The sequence below is a fragment of the Mustela putorius genome, unplaced genomic scaffold, assembly GCF_011764305.1.
Source record: "Mustela putorius furo isolate JIRA1106 unplaced genomic scaffold, ASM1176430v1.1 tig00000785_pilon_pilon_pilon, whole genome shotgun sequence".
Classification (NCBI taxonomy): domain Eukaryota; kingdom Metazoa; phylum Chordata; class Mammalia; order Carnivora; family Mustelidae; genus Mustela; species Mustela putorius.
In genome coordinates, this window is record NW_025421480.1 from 7,781,003 (window position 1) to 7,798,793 (window position 17,791).

The following is a 17,791-nucleotide window of genomic DNA, read 5'->3' on the forward strand; positions in this document are numbered from 1 at the left end:
TGCGGTAAGGAGCGGGAGGTGGGGGTGGGGGGCCGGTGGGGGAGTGGCCCGCGGCATGCTGGGAGCCGTAGTCGTGGAGACTCGGCCTCTGCGCTTCCAGCCGCGAGCTGGAGAGTGAGGGAGGAGGAAGGGGGGGGGTCCTCACTGCATGCCGGGAATTGTAGTATTTCTAGGACCCCGCTCCTGCAGCGTGAGAGGCGCCATTTTAGGTCCCGAGGTGCGGCCGCGCGGAGCCAGAGCGCAGGCGGGCTCAGCCCCGGCGCCGGGCCGGCCCCGCCCCCGGGGCGCCTGGCGCCCGCCCCCCGCCCCGCTCAGGCCCCGCCTTTCCCCACGTGTCCGCTGCCGAGGGGAGGCGCCTGAGCCGGAGCGGGCCCGCCAGCGGTCCGGCCCCGTCGGCGCAGAGGGTCCTGTCGGCGGCGCCCGGGAGCGGCCCGGCTCCCCGATGCTCCCGCGCCGGCTGCCGCGGGCCGGGCTGTGCGCGTAGTGCCCGGCTCCGGCCCCCTGAAGTGCCCGCGGGGGTGGGAGCGGCCTCGGCCCCGCGGAGACGGAGCGGCTGGAGGACGAGGCGGCGGCCGCGGGGAGGAGGATGGGGGCTAACCAGTTAGTGGTGCTCAACGTGTACGACATGGTGAGTGCGGCCCAGGCCGGCAGCCTCCGGCCGCTCGGCGCGGGGCTCGGACCCCCGGCCCCCGGCCCCTGCGCTTCCTGCCTCGCGTCTCCGCCTCCAGCTTAGTTCTCGGGGTGGGGGAGGGGAGCGGAGGCTGTTGGGATCCTCGCGCCCGTCGGCGGGCGGGCAGCGCTGCCCGGTCCGCCCGAGGGCTCCCGCCCGGGCTCGCGGCGCCTGGAGCCCCGGCGGTGGCCCCTGCGCGGCCCGGAGCCCGCGCCGGGCCCGACCCCCGGGCGGCGGATCGGCGTCCTGCGGGCGAGGCTTCCGTCGGGGGGGTCCGACCGCCCTCTCCTGCCGCCCGGACGCCGGGCCGCCCCGTCCCCGAGCACCTCTTCCTGCCCCGGGTCCTCAGGAACTCCCAAGCCCTTCCAAGTCCCGAAAGTCCCATCTGTCGGTGCCGGTGCTAGAATCTCGTCCAAGGTGAACGGGCGCCAGCACCCCTTTGCCTCCAGGGCAAGCAACCTCGTCCACGCGAACGAGGCTCCAGTTGAGCAAGCCCCGCTGAATTCAGTGGGGGTCCTGGTGGGGCTCCTGCGCTGGCCTCTGAAGACCACTCGCCAGGTGATGCAACAGGTACCTGACGTGACCGCAGGAGAGGGAAGGGGAGAGCTTGTGTGTGAGGTCACCTAACTTTGCAGGACGGCCAGCCCACGGAATCGAGTCCCAGGACGGCTTTGTTAGAGTCGCAGCTGAAGTTCCCGGTAGGGGATGGTCGTGGCAGTTAAGATGCGAGCTTGGGTTTGTTTGCTTTCGCATGGTGCGTTTTTTGCTTTGTGAGAGAGTCGCCTCTACCTTCGAGGTGCGAAATCTCTTGGCGGAGGAAGAAGTCCTCGTCATTTTTGTTGGCTTAAAGAGGCAGAAGAGCCGAAGTGCTAGATGTCAGAAGTCATGGTTCTCACTCGCAGATCTGAACTTTGCATTCCCTGGCACTGCGTCTGCATTTCTAAATTTACTCTGTCACCTCTTGGGTAGAGAGGAGCTCCCCGTGCCCTAATCTGGGAATTATGTTAGGATGGGCTAGACACTGCTGGGGACTTGAGGTGAGGTCTCCGTTGACGTGGGTTCTGGGTTCGGAGGTGGGTTGACAGGCTGAGGAAAGTGAAACATGCAGAAAAAAATTAGAGGCAAACTGGAGGGCCTAGAGCAGCAGGGCACTTGGTAAGGTCTTTGGCCTAGGTCATGGGTTAGAAATCATTCTCTAGATGTCAACTTCTTATGGTACTGGATGCCTTTATTGTTCAAGAGTTTTTACTGCCTTTTTACTGTTTCATTGCCTGTCTCCACCCCGGTGATGTGCATTTGGTTTCTTGTTTATTCATGAAGACTATTACAAAATATCTCACAGCATTATTTTCTTTTGAGAGCACAGTATGTTTTTTTCTTCTGGGTCATTCGACCCCTTTATAAATTAGGATTATGCAGTGGCCAGAGGATCGTAGACTAAAATCTGAAAGTAGAGGTAGAGAGAAATTTGGCTTGTTAAAATAAAACTGCCAGTGCATTCTTTGGCATGTAATAGGCTTCCTTACACTTAGGGACTCTCTGAATCACAAAAAGCATTGCTAATTGTGGTGACTGTAGGAAAAGCTTGAGATGATATTGGTGTTCCGGGTCCTGGAATGAGGTTATTCACATATTCCTAGTTTACAGGCACACGTAAACCAGTATATTTCAAAGGGAAGAGTGATCTGAAAGATGTTAAAAATATTAACTTGTCTTTTAATAAAGATTGTATTCCTTATATCACTTTTGTAAAGTCGGTACTTACAGAGGAGGCAGGTAGAGAAAGGGGTAAATTAAACCTGCCCAGATAACTAAAAGTAGGATCTAGAATTTCTAGACTGCAGTCTGATTCATTATCTCCTCTACTGAATAATTTCTGTGTTTATTTCTTATCAATTGCTTTTTCCTAGCAATAGGAGGAGAAGGAGAATATGAGTGTCTATCAGCGTGGTAAATAATTGAATTATTAGACTTCTAACAAACTTGCCCTTGCATGTTCTCTGGACAGCTTTCAGGCTGTGGCTGTTTCGTGTCACTAATTCAGCAGCCTGCAATTATTATGACCTTGGAGAAGTCACAAAAATGATTGAATTATCCTTTTTCCTTTGAGGAATTGCGACTCTCATAGAGGAGGTACAACAGTAGTAACAATTCGGAACAAAGTAGCATGATTTTGATCATGGAATGGCAGAAGAGGGTGTGAAGGAGGAGACCACATGTGGGCTGTAGAATTAGGGATTGCGGAGGGGCACCAGGACCTCTCCAGGCAGAGAACAGTCCACAGGAACAGTGGTGGGAGGAGAGCTCAGGTGGGACTGGGAAACAGCTGGTCCCCTGTAACAGTGTAGCCTGCGTGAAAGAGACAAAACGGACAGTCTGATTAGAACTTGATTCGTTTGGGGCTGGGACAAGGACTGAGCGGGGGCTGGTCTCTGAACCAGGGGAACCATCTAAAGTTTTCATGGTAGGGAGCAGGGTGATCAGAGTTAGTTTTTGAATGAAGACCAGTGTGTTGAGGTAGAAGATCGTGTCTTTTAAACTGCTCTTTCTCAAGTTGTCTTGGTTTTGAAACGGTTCTGCTTGATATCAAGGTCAAATCTCTTTTATCTTTGATTGTACTGCTCATGCATCATAGGTGCCTTTGATGGGGATCGCTCTTGTCTGTGCAGGCCTCGTCTAGCAGAGTCCATCCAGACTAGACTTTGCAAACATCAAAATCAACCCCTGTTTTTCACTCATAATCAGTTTATAGGGACCCTTTGCCTTGTATCCTTGTGGCTCTCTGGGAGACTGTCACCTGCTCCAGCTCGGACTGCATTTTTCCTGTTCCCTAGATGGGGAATTGCTGATCATTTCTCTTCTTCCAGAACTGCTGCATGTAAGAAAGAAATCATATCAGGGTCACCTGTCTTAACTTCTTCTCATGGAGGGATAGGATAATCCTTAAAAGGTTACTTAATCTTACACAGTGCAGCTAAATTATTGCTTGCTGCTTTCTCAGTGATTATGTTCCTCTTTGTACTTTGGGGTAATCTGCTGCCAATAAAACATGGCCTGGGTTATTTCCGGGTCCTGGAATGAGGTTATTCACATGTTCGTAGTTTACGGGCACACGTAAAGCCGGTGATTCAGCTGAGGGTCAGGTGCCGGGCCAGTGTCTGGTGTAGGCTCTCTCCCACGAGGGCTTCATTTGCCAGAGACCCCGAATTTGTGCCATTTCGGATCATCTTGGCCACTAATGAATTTTTACAAAATACCAACATGAGGTAGCACGATAATACTTGTAGATTCATTCAGTAAGCTGCTTTCTTCTTATTTTCAAATAGCATCTGTACATCTTCAGAGCCTTAGCACTAAGACTCTTCAAATAAGGAAGTTTGGGTCCGTATTTCTTTTGACCATCCTGCTTCCGTCTGAGTCCTCCAAGAGCACGTGAGGGCATATGCGTGTGACCTGACTTCGCATGCATCTGTGCGTCTAATTCAGACTTTTTAAATGAGTTCCAGACGCATCTACATACACCCTTCACCTAAGTCAGCATGCGGCATGCTCCTTCCCTTCCCAGCTCAGAGTCACCCTTTACTCGACCCAACACTGCCCACCCCCAGTCTTGGATTATAATTTTGTCTTGATGACCTTCTGCTTGGTTTCCCAAGCCAGAATGCTGGGAGTAAAACCACTGCTGCTTCTGTATTACAAGCCCATCAGAGTCCAGTCCCCAGGCCCCACCGCTCGAAGTCTGGTTGATTCTGCCTGAAAGCAATAGCTTGACCATCAGTAGCTTAAGCCGGAAGGATACTCCTCTTGACTCCAGAGATCAATGATCCCGGGTTAGTTCAGCAGCTCAGCTGGGGGGCGCCAAGGACAGACTTCCCACCCTTCGAGCTGCTGTCTGTCCCTTCCCTGTTGGCTTTTGTTCTGGTTTGTCCCCTCCTAGTTGGGAAATGACCATCCCGGCACCAAACAATGTCCTCCAGCAGGGTGTGAAGAAAGAGGCGAGTAGAGCCTTTTTCTCCTTTTCACAGAAAATGCTTTGCCAGAGCCACCCTCCCCTCCTAAGGAATGGTCTGGAATGGGCTCACCTGTGGCTACTGAAGCCGAGAGAGGGGCTAGCTGGCTTTCCTGGCCCGCCTGCTGAGCCGCGGCAAGGAAGGCAGGGAGTTGGAACGGAAGTCAGCTGGAAGCCCGTGATGTCTGTCACATATTTTACCTTCTGAGTATTCCTTAAATTGGGGACCTTATGCTCATTTCCAATGTTGCTGGTTATCTCTGTTCATATAATAGCCTTCTCCCGGTTGCGGTCTCTGGTCTTCATGTGAATCTCTTTCCTCTTCTGTTCCCAAAGCGATCTCCTGATATGTGAATGATTGTGCCATTCCTCGGCTTCACATTCGCCTGCGAGGTAGAGGCTAATGCCCCTTATGATGTGACCCCTACCTGACTATTAGGGGCCGACCTCCTACTGGTCCCCCACTGGTTCCCTCCCCAGCATAGATGCTTTATGCTCACGTGATGGGATCGTTCAGTTACATGAATGGGCTGTACTGTAGTAGTTCATGCCGCAGTATCTTTACTCCTGCTGGGCTCACCTGGAATGTTCTGTCCAGCGGCCGCCTCCCGCTCCTCCTGCCTGTAGCTTAGCCCACAGTCAGCAGACTCGAGTGAACTCCTGTGCCCTCTTTGTACTTTGCACATACCTTCCAACAGACGTGTTCTAGTTGCCTGCTTCCCGCTAGGCCAGCTTCCTTGACAGCAGTGTCTAGAACAGGATCTGTCGTGAGAATGTGTTCCATAAACATTGACCACATGCATGGGATTTCCAGGAGGCGCTTTTATTAGGAATGGCGCCCATACTGAGAAATGGCTCAGAGAGGCCTTCAGATATCCCTTCTCTTTGGGCCGATACCTATTTGAGCATTTGTCCCCCTACTTTTACTTAATGTATTTCTAGATTTTAGCTTTTGATCAAACGAGGCGGGTGGGGATCACGGGAAGGGACGGGAAAAACATCAGATATTCTTCTTCGACATCGTTTTCTATTGTTTTAAACACTGTGGGCCTAGACTGAGGAAGTGGGTGTTAATCGGGTTATTTTGTGAGGTGGGGGTGTGGCGCCCCGTGAGAGGCCCAGCTCGCCTCCGTGTTCTTCCTGCACTGCCGCCTGCGGACGCTCTGCTTGACGCAGTGACGGTCATTTGACAACTAAGAGGGACAAACCAAGAACAAGGAGTCCCTCCTTGAAACATAATCTTTTTGAAAACATTGTCAGAATCTTCACGTGGAGTCACCGGTTAACGGGAGCTCGTTCTCATTTCCTCGGAGCTGACGTTCCTCTGCTGCCTCAGCCAGCTTGACCCGGGAGCCGTGAGTCCGAGTCCCGCCGAGGGAACGACAGCCCTAAGTCTGCCTCCCACATGACCCGTGGCGTTCTCCTTTCTTTGTCCCCATTTAGTAGAGATGAGAAAAGAATTCAGTCTCTCTAGGTGTTTGTTTTCTATTGCTGCAGTAACAAATTGCCAAGATTTTAGCAGTTTAAAACAGGGTACATGGGGTGTGCCTTGTGTGGTCACAAGGGCGGGGGGGCCCAGGGGCTCCTCTGCTCGGGCTCTCGCAAGCCTGAGATCCCTGAAGTGGCCGGCAGCCGGCGCGGTGCCGGGGGCAGACCCACCACCAGGCCCATCCAGAGGGTTGCCAGAACTGAGTTGCCTGTGGTCGTAGGGTCGCGGGCCCAGTCCTCGCCGGCTGCTGCAGGGAGCCCTTCTCCGCTGCTTAAAGCCTCTTGCCTGCCCGGTCTTCAAACCAGCAGCCGTGCCTGGAGTCTGCCTCTCAGCTCCCATGTCTCTGACTTCCCTTCTGCTGCGTCTCTTGTACCTCCATCCAGAGAGACTTCTCCGCTTCTAATAGCTCGTGTCATTAAAGGGGACCCATGAGGATATGCCACGGTAGTAAGCTCCCTGTCTTCAGGTGTCTCTGGCTTACATGTCTGCAAAGACCCTTTGCCATGATTCACAGTGACCGTTTCACAAGTTCGGGAAACGAGGGTGTAGACCCCCCGCAGAGTCATTTTCCATATCACACCATCTAGGAACGGTATTCTGTAAACCCAGAAATACCTTTTAGCAGTCCTTGGACTCGGCATGGAATGAGTATTAACTCACTAACTTCAAGTGGAAGACTTGAAGTATTCAAAAAATAAAGCGTGGAGGGGTGCCCAACGGGCCCAGTCAGAGGAGCGTGCGACTGCTTGGACTTGGGATTGAGAGTTCGAGCCCCGTGTGGGGTGTAGGAATTACTTAAATAAATAGAGTTTAAAAATAAAGCATGGAAACCCTTTGTGAGTGGCATGTTGGTGACCGAAGACCCTTCAAACCGTGCTGGTGTTTGGTCTGTCTGCCCTGACGTCACATCTGTGCTCAAGTTCACAGAATAGAATTCAGCGAAACTTGTAAATTAAATACTATTAAATACCAAGGAGAGCCGACTATTGTAGGTGAATTCTTCCATTAAATAGATGTTCTTTTAAAACAGGACATACTTTACTTTTCATTTGTTGACTGATTTTCTACAAGATTGTTTACATTCCAAAGCAGCAATTTTGTTCCAAGTCTCACCCAGTTGGTGAATAGAGTGTAAAGGGAGGAAGGCCAAAATAAATCATCGTAAACTATAAGAAAGGCAGAAAAATAATAGAGGGAGATGAGACACATGAAAATAACTTGTAAGTTTCAATTAATCTGAAATAGACATGGGTATATGACTGTGACCGGCCTCCCAAAACAATAACTTAAAAACTGATTGACCCCCCCCCCATCGTTTGAAATAAAAGTCTTTGCTCACTAAATTAGGATGGCATCCTTGTCATAACACTAAAGTCTTGCCTGTACAGAATTGGTGAGTCTCGTTCCTGCACTATTTTTATTATAATTTCATGGCGTATCTTTGTATATGGCTGGGCCAGTTTCCTTTCATTCTTTTTCCCAAGTTTTTATTAGCTGTTACTCATTTCCTTTTCTAGGCTTTCTGAAAAATCCCATACATTGTCACTTTGTTGTTGCTGTTGTTTTAATTGTGTTAAAATACACCTAGAAGTTATCGCCTTGACCGCTGATGGCCGTATAGTTCAGTAGCACACATTCTCAGTGCTGTGCAGCCAGTCTCCAGGGCGTGTGCATCCTGCGAAACCTGAAAACACTGTATTCATTAAACACCCCCCCCACCTCCGTTACCACCATTCTACTTTGTGTCTGTGAATTTGGCTAGATACATCGAAGAAGGGAAACCCGGTAGTGCTCGTCTCTTCATAGCTGACTTACTTCCCTTCGCGTAGTTTCTCCAAGGTTTATCCGTGTTGTAGCACGTGCCGGTGTTCCCTTCCTTCTCACGGCTGAATGATGTTTCGCTGTATGCATGTGTACCCACCCCTTTGTTTATCCGTTCATGTGTCAGCAGACATCGGAGTTGCTCCCACCTTTTGACGAATGGGAGTCATCGTGCTGTGCACGTAAGTGTGCAAAGACCTGTCACGTCCCTGCTTTCAGTTCTTGTGGATGTATGCCCCACAGTCTGTAGATTGTTCTTGTTGCTTTAATCAGAATCACACTGGTTCTTGAGCAGTTTAAAGTAACTTGGGAAGAACTGACATCTTTCCTGTTTCCATATTCTTTTCTTCCCCAATGACGAAAATGGGTTTGTTTGGGTTTTTCTCGCTCTTTGAAATTTTTAATCCAGAAAATGCAAATAGTTAATATATGCAGATCGCTAAATAGGTTCATTCCAAGCCCATCTATGTGAGCCATTCTATTAACAGAATAAACTGAAAAAGTAAGTAAAATATTCTAGATGATTTCCCCATAAACATCTTTGCCACAGACATCTTTGCTGCCAACATTTCTGCCACAAAAGTAATTGACTGTAAGGCAATTTGCAAAAAAAAAAAAAAATCACAAAATATAAAAGAGGTACTTTCATTTGAAAGGACATAATCATGAAAAATGAGCACCAAAATTAAAGGACTTTATTGCAAAATACAACATATTTGAATGCATTTAAAATGCGTGTAGACTCATGGCAATATTGTGTAAACAACTGATTTGATCTTGTGGATTGTACCAGGCACTTGTCTTCGAAGTCTTTAGTTTGTAGCAGTACACTACACTTCTCTTTTCTTTCCTTTTTTATCTTTTTTCTTTTTTCTTTTCTCTTTTCTTTTCTTTTCTTGGCCTGTTGATTCATCTTACTCAGCATCACAATTTTGCTTCTTTCACTAAAGTTTCTTCCTGCATTAAGAGAGGTATCAGTTGCCAGATACCGGGATGCACATGTGGAACTGAGCTTTACATGGCATTGTGCAAGCCTTCTGCACGGCTGGGTTTTTGTCTTGGCGTGTTGTCACGTGTTCGTTGACAGACATTCCAAAGTTCTCGGGGAAGCATGGAAGACCGCCAGTGCTGTGATGCGTTTGTGACTGAGCTTTGTTAGCACGGTAACTGCGATGTTCTCATGTGCTAGCACAGTACAGTATGCAGTCTGGCTTTACACTCTGTACTTCACACTTCCAGTAGGTTCCATCACCGTATTTTTTATCAAGTCGATATATATAGTTGTTACCAGCCACTCTTTGAAGAGCGCCACATCTACGTGTCAGTGTAGAGATCGCTAGCTAAGATTTATCAAACCTAAAAATAGGAGCTTTGTTAATGGAGAAATAATTGACAACTAGCTTCGGTACATTAACCCTGCCCAGGGCACGCCATGCGTCCTTGGAGAAATGAAGCCAGACTGTCATCCAGTTATTTTATCTTCCATGGCCAAGATGCATGTAGCAAAACTACAAGACATGAGTGAAAAATAATACGGTATATTAAGTGGCATTAGGGCTAAACAGGAAAATAAACAGAGGAGGGGTAGGAGAGTGTAGGTGACCAGTTTCCAATAGAGTGGTCCAGAAAGATCTCACCAAGAAGACATTCCGGAAATTTGAAGGGGTACACCACGTGGCTGTGTAGGGAGAGAATGTTCCAGGCAGAGGGTGTGCAAGTACAAAGGGTAATAAGTCAGGCCACAGGCCTCCTAAGTAAATCATACAGCAAGAAGCAAGAGAGATTTTGAGGGGAATTTCTGATGTTCTTAGGTTCGTGAGGACCATTGAAAATAGAGCAGTTGATACCAAAGAAAGAGCACCCCGAGATGAGGATAGTTTCCACAGAGCTGAAGAGCAACATTGCCTTATTGAAAACTACCACAGGATATTGAAAACTAAGGAGAAAATAGCAAGATTAAGAAAATCTGTGAGAACTCTGAGTAGAAGGGTCAATGTTAGGCTCTAAAAGGATCGAGTGCCAGGCAGAACTTGCTAAAAGTTAGGAACATTCGTGGAATTTGAGAAACAAAACAGGTGAACACAGGGGAAGGGAAGGAAAAATAAGAGAAAGCAGGAAGACAGACTCTTAAGAGACTCTTCGCCCTAGGAAACAAACAGCGTTGCTGGAGGGAAGGTGGGGAGGGGGCAGGGTAAGGAGAGCACTTGATGGAAGGAGCATTGGGTGTTCTTTGCAACTAATAAATCACTAAACTCTACCCCTAAAACTGATAATACACGGATGATAACTAAATTGAATATAAATTAAAAAAAAAAATTTTAAGTCAAAAAAAGGAACATTCGACCAAAGCCTGGCTTAACTTTTAAATGTTAAGGATAAAGTAGAAGGTCCTACAAATACACACAGGCAAAAAAGTTACTCCAGTAACTTTTGTCCAGTGGACAAAATGAAGCTAACTTTTTTTCATGACACCAAAGCCTAAATAAAATGGAGCCTTCGCTACAGAGGGAGAGGGCAGACATTTCTGTCTGAATGCCGTGGCTTCGTAAGTTGTCACTCGTGCAAAAGGACCTAGAGAGTATCAGGCACCTTTTGGGAAGCTGAAAATGACTCAGACCTTGAGAATGGCTGAAAGAACAGCCCATGGGCTCTACTTCTCATTTAGCACTGCTATCTTCTATTTTATATATATGTGTATGTGTATATAAAATATAATGTATAAATATATTATCTATAATGCTATGTATGGTTCCAGTGCCAGTGTCCAGAGTTGCTCTTCACAGAGAACACGATGTTAAGAGGATTAAGTCCCAGATTATATTGCCCAAATCTTTGGTCAGCAGAGGCAGTTGGTCTGGGTTGGTATTGGAAGATTGTATGTGTACAGTTTTTTTCATATAAACGTAAGTATTGTTGGGATAAAGTTACATCGAGAGGCAAAACAGCAGAAAGAACACAGTTCATACAGTGTAAGAGAGAAAACAAAGAGAAAAATGTTGAATGAAGACAAGTAGGACCAAATACAGAGATCATGAAATGGTCGTAAATACAGTAATCCCCCTTGTAAGTTTCTTAAGCATATTTGCCTTCCAGAAATTTCAAATCCCATGTGGTCAAAGCTGTTGTTGTTTTAGGACCTTTCTGGCTTCTGTCAGCCCTGGAGAGGCTTTCCCTGGTCTAAAATTACAGAAATAGGCGTTCCACTTTCCCAAGTGGAAAGCCAATTATCCCAACACTGTTGATTGAATGATCCGTGGTTCCCTATGCTAACTGGAGGCACATACCGCAGTCATCCTAAACTAAGATATCATGGATCTAGGAATCTAACTTCCTGACTTTCTGGGCTAGCTGTGTATTTAGCTACCTCTTCCTGCCCCGTTACCAGATGTGTAACTGCAGTATTCCAGCACGTTTTGATACTGGTGAGGGAAGACTCTCTTTCTCTCTTTTGGAATTCTATGTTTCTCACATGTTAGTTTTTCAAGTAAAATTTAAAATCAGTTTGTCAAAAAAAACTCACTGAAATTTTAAGTGCAATGACATTAAATTCACGAATGGTAATTGGGGTTAGGTGTTAGAATATCAAGTCGCCCCATAATATAAGGACTAAGCTTGAGTGATTACAACATGTGAGCCCTTGCCCCATATTATTATCCCTTTTTCAGATGATGACACAGGTTTACCTGAAGAACCTGCTCAGAATCACGCCGTAAGTGGTGGCGCACAGTCTGGAACCACGAGCTCCGACAGTGACGTCTGTGCCCTTCACCACCACATTGTATTTCTCCCCCCCTCCCATCCCTGGAAGGTGCTGTTTCTCTATTAATTTGTCCGAATCTCACCGCCTCTCCCACCCCTCTGCCAGACTGACTTCCACTCTGTGCTTTCTGGAACTCATGAGTGGGCAGTAGGAAAAAAAAAAAAAATCCCCTATATCTGTGATTATTTCTGGGATGGTTAATTTTATGTGTCAACTTGACGAGGCCAAGCTAGTCCCCAGGTTTTAGTCAAACATTAGTCTAGATGTTGCTGTGAAGGCATCTTTCAGATGCAGTTAGCATTTTTTAAAAGTTTTTATTTAAATTCTAGTTAGTTAACATATAGTATAATATTGATTTCAGGAGTAGAATTTAGTGATTCATCACTTATGCGTGACACCCAGTGCTAATCACCACAGATGCCCTCCATAGTCCCCATCACCCATTAGCCCATCGCCCCCCCCATCGCCCCTCCAGCAACCCTCAGTTTGTTCTCTGTAGTTAAGAGTCTCTTCATTTAAGTCAGTAGACTTTGAATAAAGCAGATTATCTTCCATGTTGTGAATGGGCCTCATCCAATCAGTTGAAGACCCCAAGAAAATACTGAGGTCCCCTAAGAGGGAAGGAATCCGGCTTCCAGAGGAGCTGCCACATCAACTCTTCCTGGGTCTCCAACCTGCCAGCTGGCCCTGCCAACTTTATGCTTGGCACCCCCCAAAGTCGTTTGAGCTGGTGCCTTAAAATAATCACTCCCTTACTACATCCTCATCTGAGTTAGATTCTGTAGTCTGCCATCATGGTGTGCTCCGTCCTACCTCCTGTGCGCAGGGTGGGAGTCACCACCACCCATCCGAGGTCAGACCTCCCACTGTGCTAGATCGCAGCCCTGCACTGCACTCTGGTTAAGGCTCCGAAATTGGCCTTCCAGTTGGTATATGCGCGTATGCTGCAATAGGTACCTGTTGTCCTCTTGGAGCTGAGTAGAGTTCCTTCCGCATTATCCCCACTGGCCATCCACCATTGTGTACTATGCCCTCCAGCCCGAGGATGTCTTTTTAATCAACTTCTTTAGAAGTGTGCCACTTTCAGAAGGCTAGCAAGGAAGCAAGCCGGAGCTGTGGGGTGTGAGGCCCCTTCATCCATTCCAGTTGCTCTCTTCTGTGGGTATAAACAGTAATTCAGCAGTACACCTGTTGAAGTTCTTACTCTGCCGTGAGCTTGAGGGCAGAGACAGGGTCTTACTCTTTATTCCCAGAACTTGGTACTTTGTAATGGCTTTTAAAAGGTGTGTTGGGTTCCCCTTAGGACCTGTCATCCTGAAACAGTTCCTTTCTCCACTGTGTCATCTCGCTCGCAGCTGCTGCTCCCCTCGAGGGACCTGCTGCTCTGCAGTCCTGACGGACCTCCCTAGTCTGTCAGGTGGCACATGAGAGCCCCATACACCTGCACTGGTTCGAAACAAGAGTATCGATGTGACAAAGAGCCACGATTGAGGCTTGGGACAGCCAGCCCTCCCTGGTCAGGCCTGCCATCTGCCTGTCGTCTGGAATCTGTTTTCCTAAGTAGTGTGTGCAGTTCTTTGTCTTTGTGGCGCAGTCTGGAATTAGCCTGCATGAATTTGCATCCCGCCTCCTGCTTTTTAACTGTGTGACCTAGGAAAGTTTCCTGCTAAACAGAGGGTTCCTTGCTGGAACGGAAATCAGAGGGTATCAAGTCTGTAGGGTTGTACGATCTTGAGGCAACTTAAATGAAATGCACAGAATGGGACGTGGCCTATGATAAGCTCTAGAAAGTGTTAGCAGTGTGTTAGTGTAGTTGTTGCCAGATTATGGGAGCAAAATGAGCTGTCTGTATGCTTTGCACCTTTGCATGCGACACCTGAGTAACCCGATCTGTCGCGTTTCCTCAGTGGATCAACAGGAGTGTACTCCTTCAGGGAACAAAGTGCCACCCAAGCTGAGGCATTAGAAGCAGGCTGTTGGATGTTTGACATTTGCTCCAAAATCTCCATCGTAGTGTGTGCGTGACACTTGGGTTAATTACATAAAGCCTTTTCTCCCCCCTTGAATGTTGGCGTTGACAGCTGGTCTATAGCCTTTCGACCAGATGAACTTAGGGGAACTATTTCTAAGCCTTTAAACATTGATGGAAATTGTGAAAATAAACAACTCGGCCTGAGACTGGTTTGTGTACCATAGCCTAGTTATCATTTCTAGCTCATTGTCCAGCAAAAAGTTAAAGGAGCCACCAGATAAAGAATTTTATACGTTAGCTGTTTCCTCCGGTTCTCAGTATAATCTGTCGCGCGTACTCTTGTTTCCTAAACGGTATAAAAAGAGTGGTCCACTCGGAGTACGGTTGCAATGCTCGTTTCCGAAAGGACCGTATCTTCTAGATTTCTCCCCCTCCTTTCAGATGTGAAGGACAGCTCCCAGAATAGTTCTCTACGTTACTAAATTAGCGACCGGGTGGACACATTATAGGGCATTTAGGCAAAGACTGGGTCTATGGTGGTGCCTGAGGGGTCACTGTAACTTCACCCTTAAGGAAAAATGATGACTTAGTAGTCATGGTCTCCATCTTACTGTGAGGTTGTTCAGGAAGCTTCAAGATCGTGTAAAGAAAAGCAAGAGCATGTGAGACTCTCTGCTGGAGGTAGAGCCCTGTGTTCGGAAAACGGTAGGTGGAAACTGTGAAACCCGCGCGCTCCGTTTGCATTTCAGCCCTCGTCATGTGACTGTGGCCAAGTGGCTTGCCAGGACGTCCCTAAAGTAGTTTATGTATTTTACATGCACTCCTGTCATTATGAAAGACAGAGTAAGTGGAAGTGTGTTGTAGGGTAACATTCAAAAAGTGAGTTTTTAATTTACTATATATATACATATTTCTGTTTAAACACTAAGCTGTGACTGTTTTCATTCTTACTGAGCTCCCTGCGGACAAGGACTGTGAGTTAATCATCCTTGTATCCCCGGCGCCCAGCAGTCCCTGCCACATAGGAGGGGTGCCCGCATGTTACTACATCAGACTTGTCTGACTCGCTTTATTTATAGCTTTGCTGTAAGCAAAGATTTTAAATGAGATTTAAACTGAGGTGCAGTTTAGGGGGGACCCTTCTAGAGCGGTGGTTCTCAATTTTATCCTGGACCCACTCAGAAATACATTTTACATAATGCAATTATACACGGGTAACGGAGACCAAATGTTCAGGAAACAACCTTGCTCTGGATCATGTCCTCTGATTAGTTCTGTTCCATTATATTTCATTTTTTCATCCATTATATTTCAGTCATATATATCATGCATAAGGCTGGTAACAACATCCCGAAAAAATTTTGGGATCCTCTAACAGGTTGCAGCCTACAGTTGAAGACACCTGTCGAGAACTCAAGCTCCGTGAGAGCAAGAACTTCAGGTTTGCTTCTTCATTGCCAGTGCTTGACACGTAGTAGGTGTTCAATAAACATTGCTTGAGTGCGTAAAAGAATGGAGGTGCTCTTTTCCATGGGCCACAGTTAAAAAGACAGTAAAAGGAGAACATGGCAAACTCCTTGCTGCAACGCTTCGATTCATCAAGCTTTCGAGTGGTCTGCTAGGTCCTAGGCAGCACGAAGGATCCAGAATTCAAGAAGGCTCAGTTTCAGGCCTCGTTCAGTTTATAGCCCAGTCCAGGGGGATGGTCAGGTAGACGTAAGCCATACAAGAAGTTTTCAGATTTTACTGAAATATCTGACACCAGCCATAGGTACAAACAAAGCTAAGGCCGGATAGGGAGGTTTTACCAAGAACTTGGTTTTCTGCTGCAGATGTGGTATCAGGACCCAGTACCTCGCCCATCGATTTTTCATCAGCAGAAGAGTCTAACTGTAGGTTCTGTAAAATAGGTTTAGTCTGAAATACATTCAAAGGGCATTTGGTTCGCCAGCAATTTGACTTTTAAAAATCAATTCTCCTTTATGGGTGCCTGGGTGTCTTAGTGGGTTAAAGCCTCTGCCTTCCACTCAGGTCATGATCTCAGGGTCCTGGGATCGAGCCCCACATCTCTGCTCAGCAGGAAGCCTGCTTCCCTCCCACACCCCTGCCTGCCTCTCTGCCAACTTGTGATCTCCGTCTGTCAAATAAATAAAATCTTTAAAAAAAAAAAAAATCAATTCTCCTTTAAATAACTTACTAGTTCAGGGATCCTGTGTCTAGTTTGTGGTGGGTCCTAAAATGGGGTCCTTTGAGAAGCACGATGATGTGTTTTCAAAATTGGAGGAGGAAACCTTAACTTTATTCAAAATACAGAACACTGCATTTTCTTTGGTTTTCCATTATCGCACACGTGTTTAGGTGTGTGTACTCACCCTCGGGAGCCCAGCCGTGGGCTCACCTTAAAATTTATCAAAACTGGGACTCGGGAATAAAAGAGGGTGAACAGTTACACAGAAACACATGTGAACTGGGACCGTCCCAGGCAATCGGGAAGCACCCGTGCCTGAACTTTAGTGCACATGTGTATGTTTGATCACATTGTCTCAAAAAGGGAATAAACTTGACAGCGCGTTTACAAACCTTGAAACACTATTAACTAAAAAATACTGGCAAACCTTTTGTAATCAGGAGAGATCATTTCCAGAGATTGCAGCTTAATACGCAACGTTATCAACAACATACACATAATGTATAATGAAAATGTTTTTGTTAATATAAAGTTTTGTCCCCCACCCCAAGACCTACAAAGTGAGTGATATGCTTATTTTAGATATTATTCTCTGGTAATGAAAAGATTGGACATTTTCTTCAAAACGCTAATAGAGTAGGGTCTCCGTGTGGTGCCATCTTTCTTACAGGCTCAACACAAATTAACAGATAGCCCCGGATGCATATGGATTCATCTGGAAAAGATACTAGACTGTCTCCGCTCGTTCAGTGAGTTTTTATTGACTCTGTGTTACGATTAGCTCGATGCCAAGGCTCTATAGATAGCATTTTAATATGATTTACTATTAAATAGCATTTGCTGTAAAATTATCTGGGACTCAACCCAGTGGTGCCAAAAAGACCTCCTGAGTTGATTCCACAGTGTGAACCGCGAGGACAGTTTTCCGCGAGTCTGCCCTCTAGTAATTACCCCACAGCCTCCACTGCTCACCGTTTATTTTTAATTCTTAACTCCGTAATTGAAATGCCTTGTCTTTTCCCTAAGTACCTTTTTGTGGGAAGTAAGTAAAAGACATTTGCTTTAATCCATATGAACACTGGCTCTAGGATTTTTAGGGGAAATGGTCACACTTCATACTGAGATCGGTTTAAGGGAGTCAGGCCCAGGACCTAAGTGGTTATATTAAGTGTTTTAAGTTCCAGACTAGAAAGATTGCATTTATTGTCATTGCTGCTTTCAAACAGGAAATTTAAAATTTTATTAAGTTGATAAGACAAATCACTGACTGAAATGAAGTTTGATGGAAGTTCTCAACCAGAAGAATAATGTAGCATTTTAATATAGGACTATAATATGCCACAGTGAAGTCACTTCTGTAAACACTGCTTTAAAGTAATAAATGGAAATCCCGAGGCCAGTTTTTTTGCATTAAGGCAAAATCGAGTTCGAAAGTAATTATAGTTTATTTATGCCTTTGTTGCCTTCCCACATATTTCAAGATAATTTTTCTCTGAAGTGTGTTCTTTTACTTTATGTTAATGCTTAAAATGCTTTGAAAAGCCTTGTGAACTCGAGTGGCAGGGTTTCGTGTCAAAAGAGGTTAAGTGTGGGTTAGTGATCCTTCCCTGTTTACTGAGGAAGTGCAAGGCCTTAAGGTCCTTGTGCCACAGTCAGCTCCGCAGCGCCTTGCTCCGGCTCGAGTAGCTGTCGTCCTGCTGCCTCGCTGAACAGAGACCTTTTACTCAAATCGGTGCTTCTCAAGAGCATAAATAATTGCTTGTCAGAGTCTTAAAGTAGAATCCAATTAATTCTGCCATTGTTTGCCATTCAGTTTAATGAGTCACTGCTCTTGATCATTTGACATCAACTTCCAGAGAATTAAAAGAGAGCTAGAGCTAAC

The 17,791-nt window shown here is 46.6% G+C and overlaps 1 protein-coding gene across 2 annotated transcripts in view; it reads left to right on the plus strand.

Annotated features, from left to right (window-relative positions):
* Positions 1–387: 387 nt before the first annotated feature.
* DESI2 (desumoylating isopeptidase 2) overlaps positions 388–17,791 on the plus strand; it is a 42,811-nt gene continuing 25,407 nt past the window's right edge. Inside the window, exon 1 of one of the 2 annotated variants that reach the window (XM_045084665.1) lies at positions 388–628. In XM_045084665.1, the coding sequence (XP_044940600.1) occupies positions 587–628 (42 nt within the window). In that variant the 5' untranslated portion in view covers positions 388–586. Of the gene's footprint in view, positions 629–658; positions 1,241–17,791 lie in introns of those variants that run through there. The other variant, XM_045084666.1, reaches the window with a different exon arrangement.